Consider the following 8,811-nt stretch of genomic DNA (forward strand, 5'->3'; position numbering starts at 1 on the left):
GACTGTATTAATATATTGGGTACACTGGATTATCTGTTTTGGAACTATGATGAAACTCCCTATTTTTTTATTAGTTTTAAGCTGCTGAAATTGGGATGTTACATTAATCTTAAAAAATAATTTTTAAAATTTTTTTAACTAGATCTCCTTATTTAGTTAACATTTGTAAAATTATGTTGGTTTTTAAATTTTTATTAAATAAATAAATAATTAATCAAATCAAATATAATTTACTTTATATTAATTTATATAAATATTAAAAATTATTATATTAATATTTATTAATTTTAATTTTAAAAGAATGTTTTTTAAAAATTTGTTAATCAGATTTATAACATTTGTAAAATTATGTTGGTTTTTAAATTTTTATTAAATAAATAAATAATTAATCAAATCAAATATAATTTACTTTATATTAATTTATATAAATATTAAAAATTATTATATTAATATTTTTTAATTTTAATTTTAAAAGAATGTTTTTTAAAAATTTGTTAATCAGATTTCCGCAACCGATTAATATATGTGAAATTATATTATACAAGGAAACTGTGGTTCTCAAATCCTTCCATCAAATGTCATTCGATTTTCAAATCCTTCAGACATTCGTAATGCCGCAGTTCAAAATCTAAATATATAATCATATATTCAAAATGCATGAATTGGATGTTGACATCGACGATTCAAAATCCAGAATCAGATATCGACATCTGTAATTAATATAGGAAAAACCATTTGGGGTGTAGGAGAAGCTTCCTTTTCAAATATTTCATTTTTTCTTTCAATTTATTTTTTAATTCTCATTTTGTCACTCAAAAGTAAATACATTTTTTCTCTTACTAACTAACCCATTCTAACTTTTTTTTTTTAACATATGTCAGACATTAAGTATGTTTTTGTTATACGAATGTTGACATCTAGTATTCTTTTAAATTTTTGTCCTTACAAATGTAAACATCTACTATTATGTATTTTTTTTATTTCATCTACGATGTCGACACTGTTATTATATGTTATTATATGGATAACAACACTTCATACTTCATATTTTTCTTGTTACACATATCGACGTCCAATTAACATAAGTATTAAAAAAATTCTTATAAAATATATATATATATATATATATATATATATATATATTTATATTAATTCTTTTATTAAAACTTTGATTTTTTTAATTTAATTTATTTATTAATATTATTTATTTTTAATATAGCATATAAAAATAAATTAAACATATATATAAATACATATTAATATTTTATTTTATTCTTAAAATTTATATTAAATAAAAAGTAAATAAAAAAACTAATTAAAGAATAAAATAACAAATATATATATATATATATATATATTATTTATTCTTTAATTTTTTTATGTTATTTTTTTAAAGTTTCTTTATTTTCTAATTTTTTAGTTTGTTATTATATAATTTAAAAATAAAATAAAATATAAATCTCTCTCTCCCTCCCTCTCTCTCCTCGTTTTATATATATATATATATATATATATATATATATATATATATATATATATATATATATATATTAACGGATGTCAGAATTTGTTGTAAGAACTTTTTTAATATATGTTAGTCGAACGTCGACATCGACATCCGTAAATGAAAAACATAATATAATACTTTCGATATTTATAAATGAGAAAAGAAAAATATTGAATGTTAACATTTATAACAGGCAAAAGCTGAAAAAGAAAATATTAAATATCGACATCAGTTGAAAATTTTTTTTAAAATGAATTAGTTAAAGAGAAAAAAGATAAATAATTATTTTTAATGGATGCAAAAGAAATGTTTGGAAGTGGAAGAAGAAACCCCTAAATCAATTACTATAGGCCAACCTAGCAAGATCATCGGTTTTCCTCTATATAATTATAAAGAGTTAAAATTATCAAAACAAAATTAAATTTTATATAACAATTCAATAAAATGATTTCAATCACTGTAAACAAAGATAAAAATTAATGACAAATTTAATAAATTAGATTTAATAGTAGAAATACATACACTAAACGAACATTTTTTATTGTTTAATAAGATATAAAACTTTTCATTTTATTATAAATTTTTATTATTATATATTAATATCTATATGTTGTTATTTTTTTTCTGATGTACAGCTTCATAATTTAAAATGTATGAATCTGTACTAATAACTTTGTAAATGCGAGAAGAAAATGATAGAAAAATATGGAAAGAAGTAGTTTATTTTGCAGAGATGGCTAATGAGACAAAACTAACTAATGTGCGAAAAATAACGTCAAGTAAGTTACTTAGAGAAAATGACATCCCTATAAGGATGGTGGTACAAATTAAACGTAAAGTTATTGCATGGAATGGGCCACCACCAATCATGGGGGCATTTTCCTCCTTCACCACCATAATTCTACTTCACTTCCACTCATTCCAACAAACACATGTACAAATGCCAAAAACAAACAGATTTACTTATGTAATTCATTTTAGCCAACGTACCATAAGGGATATCGAGTTAGAGGTGCTGGAAAACTGTCCAACCACGTTAGAAGATGGGTGCATGTTCCAAGTCCCAATCATCCACGTGTCAGATCAACGTTTACTGTAACTACTCTCTTATCTATTTCATCACTCACCCATCAAAAAAAATAATACAAAAAGAATCAAAACTTATTCCCAACTGTTATCATCACGCAAACCAACAAAAAGAGACAACCAATAAAATGACATTTTAGGGTAAAATGAGACCAAGAACTTTATTGGTTCACACAGCATTTGTGCCATACGAAGGACATAATTTCAGTCTCTATACTCCATGACAGATAGAGAATTTTGCACAAACTATATCAGGCTTATACAAAGCTCGTAATATTAATGTATAATTGTATATGACATGGTTAATTAAGTTTTGTCAATAATGTTGACGAAACATTTGGAGGAAGGCCAGAGATATTACATTGAGTTCAAAGTAGACTTGATTTTCCTTTGTCAAAGGAGACGTTTCACCCTTCTTTTCCTTGAATTGATCTTCACATGTATCAGACGTATCCAAAGAAGCACTCAACTTTATAGCAGCAGTGTCCAAATCCTTGCGCTTGAAAGCAGCAACAGCATCATCTAAATCCGAAAGGGAATCCGAATAAAGATCAAAGCAATCTCGTAAGCAAGCCTTTGCGTATTGATCAAAATCTTTATCCTTCAAGAGCTTTGAAATGATGGAAACCATGTTTGTTCCGTTAGACTTGGTGAGTTGAATTGACATGTCCACAAGACCTTCGAGAGTGGTGGGTGGTGGTTTCAAATTGGAGGAAGCATCTTCAAGGGATGCAACACAGAAATCATACTTCAAATTTGGATCATTCTTGGATGCCTCCTTGCAAGATTGAGAGATAAGATTAGAACTGTTGGTGCTTTGGAACAGAAAGAGAAAGATAAAGAATATCAGTAAGTACGAAGAGAATTTCATTCTTGGCTTCTTCTTTTCTTTCTAATGATCGAGTATGTTTCTGAAAAAATGAGATTTAATTTAATCTACACATCACTTGTACTATATATATACATATATTAAAAATTTTAGATTTTGGAAATGAAAGAAATATATTATACGAAAAACATAAATTTATTTTATTGATATATTTTATGTATATATATAGAAAAAATATATATGAATCTCAATTTTTAAAATTTAAATAATAGATAAATATATGTTTATATCTATGTAAAACAATATTATAGAAAACCTGAAAGAATATTTAGAAATTAATTTAAATAAGAAGATATTAAACAAAAATATTCTATATATAGAACCAAATATAATATAATGTTAAGTATTTACATTTTCTTAATTTTTATTTTATAGATTTAAATAATTAATAAATACATTTGATTTTTATATAAAAGATATCATATATAATAAAAAGAAAAAAATTTAAAACTAAATTAAATAATAAATATTACTGAATATTCTCATCAATATATATTATATTATCAAGTTAGGTGTTGCAGCAGGAATCTGATGCTACACGCTGATTAATATGAAAGAAAACTTTGTGGGAAGGCAACCCTGATTAACAATGAAGGTAAACATGGAAGCCACATGCATATATTACTCTAAAATAATAAAAAGCTGTGTAAACATTAAAATATTACATATGAGACCATATACTCTTAAAAAATGAAGTTACTCTTCTTATATATATATATATATATATATATATATATATATATATATATATATATATATACCCATTTTTATATATAAGAGAAGGATAATATATTGTGTGGATAAAATTGGAAAGTGATGATAAGAAAGATGAATTAATGTAGGACGAGATATGCACATGTTCGTGAAGATATTTGATTAATTTGAAGTTTATTTTTGACTTTATGAACATCAACAATATTTTTTTTTTCATTTTTAGTATATCATTTTTTTATATTATTTTGTTAGAGGTTTTCACCTTCTTATAGGAAAACTTTTTCCTCTTTATCTCCGTTAAGTGTGATCATAAGTCATAGTTTGATTCATTTAGTATTTTTAAATATCACTGGAATTGATTTTTCTGTCATGTCTTCCGTTAAGTTCCTCAATAATTCAGAGAAAGAGAAAAAAAAATCAAATCCTAAGTTAGAGTACAAATTGAAAAAAATTCACTCAATAATTTACATATATATATATATTGTTAGGAATAGTCCAAGTATGAATGAAAATTTCACATTGGATAAAAAAGATAAAGTTAAACACTATATAAAAATAAAGACTCATAACAACATTGTCTCAAGGTTTTGATGTAAAAGTTGTGTCAAAGGTCTTATATGTATAAGACTAATGTCATATAACCATATAAAACCACAATCTCTTAATGACCATGATTATAAACCATATATATGAAAAAAATATATTTATATAACCCAACAAAATTCAAGGGAGGTCAAAAGAAAAGTTTTAGCACAGGTAAGGGTTATAGTTAGGTATGTGAAAAAAATCTGTACCTACTGATAAAACATGCAACGGGTACGAATATTTTTAATACCCGCATGTTAATGGGGTGAATACGGGTATGGATATTCGCACCCGCTATACTCTAATTTAAATTAAAAAAAACATGATTAAAATATTAACATATTGATTTTGAATGAGTTATTTTTTTTATTAATTAGTTATTTAAAAAATTCATTTTCTTGTAAACTGTCATTCAACACTATTTAAATGAGTTATTTGGACTTTGTTTAAAATTTATGAATGTTATGTATTGTAATTTATTTGAATTTACAATTAAAATATGTTGTTAAATATTTATTTTTAATTTTTTTGTAATTACCTGCGGGTACCCGTCGATATCCATGGATATTGAAAAAGTATGCAGGTACTCGTATAAAGATACCCAACAGATATGAGACGTGGTGGTGGATATTTATCCAACGGGTAGAGTACCAGGGAGCTACTACCTCTACCCGTACGCTACCCGCCCCATTGACATCCCTAATTACAGCATAGCTACAAAAGACAACACATCCATAAAAAGGTCATTAAATCATATAGATGTCACATACAATATATCTAAGGGTTAAATATGTTTTTAGTCCCTTAACTTTCAGTGAATTTTGGAATTAGTCCATTTTGAAACTTTGGACCAATTTAGTTCTTCATCTTTCAAAATACGTGAATTTAGTCCTTTTAATCAAATTTTGTTAGGTTTATTTTATGTTTCGTACAAATTTCAAGATTGTATTTGAGTTATTTATACTGTTTGAGACAATTTTGCTTTAATATTAAATCAAATACTATTATGAAACGCGCTTGAAATATCAAATAAATTTAACAAATTTGATTAAAAGGACTAAATTCATGTATTTCGAAAAATGAAAGACTAAATTAGTCTAAAGTTTCGAAATGGACTAATTTTAAAATTCACTAAAAGTTAAGAGACAAAAACATATATTTAACCCTGTATATAAATACATGCATCCCATCATCACCAATAATATATAATATATAACATCAAATAGCACATGCATATTATCAACATGTGTGTTTGAGTATTGTATCATCACTAGAAAAACATAACACTTTTAACATCGATTACTTTTTACATTCTACAGTGAGGTCTAAACTGGTGTAGAAATGAGACATATATAACTTTAGTCGGTATCACAAATGATATTATATGTGTAGTAAAACAATTCAAAATTGCATAAAAGGGACACAATATTATTGTAGCAAAAGACATTTCTACATGGATTGATACTTGAATCGGTGTAAAAAGGTTCACATATTACATTAACCTACACTACTACCAATGTATTTTTTGAAAGTTGCTTCTTCTATGTGTTTCTTAACCAAGATATCAACTTCTAAAATTTCTTACATCATTATCATTCATCAATACTTAAATGACTTCTCGTCACTTCAACACCACTTGTTCCAAAGGAGGGAGAAGTACCTCAACCTTTCTCAGCGTCCATACTCACATTAATGCTTATACTACTTACTAAACTCTAAAATTTCATCAAGTTATCATTGTCTTTGTTTTACTAACTTCTCTTATATTATCAATACAACAAAGCTATCCTAATTATCTTTCTATCCTAGAAAAAAAAAATTAAAAATTAAATTTTATAAAAATAATTAGTGAAATAAAAAAATAAACTTTATAACTTATTTATAAATTTCTGTTATTTATTTATTTAAAATTCGTCTTTCTTAAAATTATAGATCTTGCACTATTAATATATAGTATAATTTTACAAAGTATGGGAGAGATACTTGTGAGCCGTTGTCGGAAACTTTGAGAGAGTAGGCTACGAAACCCGAAAACTAACATAAAAAATAGCTAAAAGATAACTATGATTTTGGAACACGCAAAATTTTCAGGTTCTTGTGGTTCCATTTTATAAAATATTAAAAGTAATTTAAAAAAATATATTAAATTTTGTTGTTAGGCAACCACATAAGAACCAGAGAAAAGTCATGTGTCAAGTTGCAAACCGTGGTTTAGTTTGTTGCTTCACGGCTTCACGCTTAACAAAATAAGCCCAAACACCACATAATATAAACAGGTAGTATAAAGCTGCTAACATCCAAAATTGGAAGTACCTAATTCAAAAGAGTTATAATGTTTGTAGAGATAAATGCTAAACTAATTAATACGTGGTTGAGCTTTACGTCAACAGATGCGTTTATCATGCCAAAGTAATCAAATGATTGATGTTGTAAAATTTAGTTTTTTTTTTTTTAAGAATGATTTTAAAATCATAAATGTTAGTTGTTAAAATTCCAAACTGTGTTTGAGAATATAAATTAAAATTTTAATCATTAATTTTTGTAAGAAATGAACTTTAAGTCTAACCGGATGAAACAATAGATTCAACAAACATTAAATTTTGCTATGATAGGTTTTAACCCCACAAAATTAGTTTATAAATTTGTAAATTGAAGTTTGTACTCACTTATATATTTCAAATTGACCTTATTTTTAATTGATGTGAAACTTTCAATAAATTTCTTTTGTAAAAAAATATTTTGTGTTATGTCGACACATAAAATACAATAATCATAATGTACCACAAATCTTCCTACAAGTCACAAAAACCATGGAAAGTTGCGTATTATTTTTCGTACAAATTTTTAAAATTTACTATTTAATCTTCTTTTAACATCACATGGGATGTACCTGTTATGTAACACGAATCTGATTATAAGTTACACAAATCTACCCTTATTGTTTGTACTAGGTGTTGGCTTGAAGAAAAAAAAAGACCAAATCAGATCTCAATATAAGGGGAATACTGAACAAATGAGTGGGGAATTGCATATTACTTTCTGTACAATTTTTTCAAATATACTACTCAATCTTTTGTTTGTTATTCAACGACATATATTTCTTATGTACCACGAATTTGCTTACAAGTCAGAAAAATCATTGGGAGATGCATATTATTTTTCGTACAAATTTTTAAACTTTACTATTTAATCTTTTTTTTAACATCCTGTGGGATGTATATGTACCACGAATCTGATTATAAGTTACAAAAATCTACCCTTATTGTTTGTATTAGGTGGCTGGCTTGAAGAAAAAAAAAAGTCAAATCAGATCTCAATCTAAGTGGGGAACAATGAACAAATGTGTGGGGAACTGCATATTACTTTCCGTACTATTTTTTTAAATATACTACTCAATCTTTTGTTTGTTATCCAATGACATATATTTTTTATATAGCACGAATTTGCTTACAAGTCACAAAAATCATTAGGAGCTGCATATTATTTTTCATACATATTTTTAAAATTTACTATTTAATCTTTTTTTAACATCCTATGGGATGTACCCTTTATGTACCACGAATCTGATTATAAGTTACAAAAATCTACCATTATTGTTTGTACTAGGTGGCTGACTTGAAGAAAAAAAAGGCCAAATTAGATCTCAATCTAAGTGGGAAACAATGAACAAATGAGTAGAGAACTGCATATTACTTTTTTTACTATTTTCTTAAATATACTAATCAATCTTTTGTTTGTTATCCAATGACATATATTTTTTATGTACCACGAATTTGCTTACAAGTCAAAAAAACCATGAAGAGCTGCGTATTATTTTTCATACAAATTTTTAAAATTTATTAATTAACCTTTTTTATTATTCTATGGGATATACCTGTTATGTACCACGAATTTGATTATAAGTTACAAAAATCTACCCTTATTGTTTGTAATAGGTAATTGGCTTGAATAAAAAAACAAGCCAAATCAGATCTCAATCTAAGTGGAGAACAATAAACAAATGAGTGGGGAACTGCATATTGTTTTTTGT

At 25.6% G+C, this 8,811-nt stretch overlaps 1 protein-coding gene across 1 annotated transcript; it reads right to left on the reverse strand.

Annotated features, from left to right (window-relative positions):
• Positions 1–2,706: 2,706 nt before the first annotated feature.
• LOC114177302 (putative invertase inhibitor) lies at positions 2,707–3,535 on the reverse strand. Its single transcript, XM_028062582.1, has one exon. It carries the CDS (start codon positions 3,462–3,464, stop codon positions 2,910–2,912), a length of 555 nt encoding a protein of 184 aa, XP_027918383.1. The 5' UTR covers positions 3,465–3,535; the 3' UTR covers positions 2,707–2,909.
• Between the last annotated feature and the right edge of the window lie 5,276 nt (positions 3,536–8,811).

This window comes from Vigna unguiculata, chromosome 3 (assembly GCF_004118075.2).
Source record: "Vigna unguiculata cultivar IT97K-499-35 chromosome 3, ASM411807v1, whole genome shotgun sequence".
Classification (NCBI taxonomy): Eukaryota; Viridiplantae; Streptophyta; class Magnoliopsida; order Fabales; family Fabaceae; genus Vigna; species Vigna unguiculata.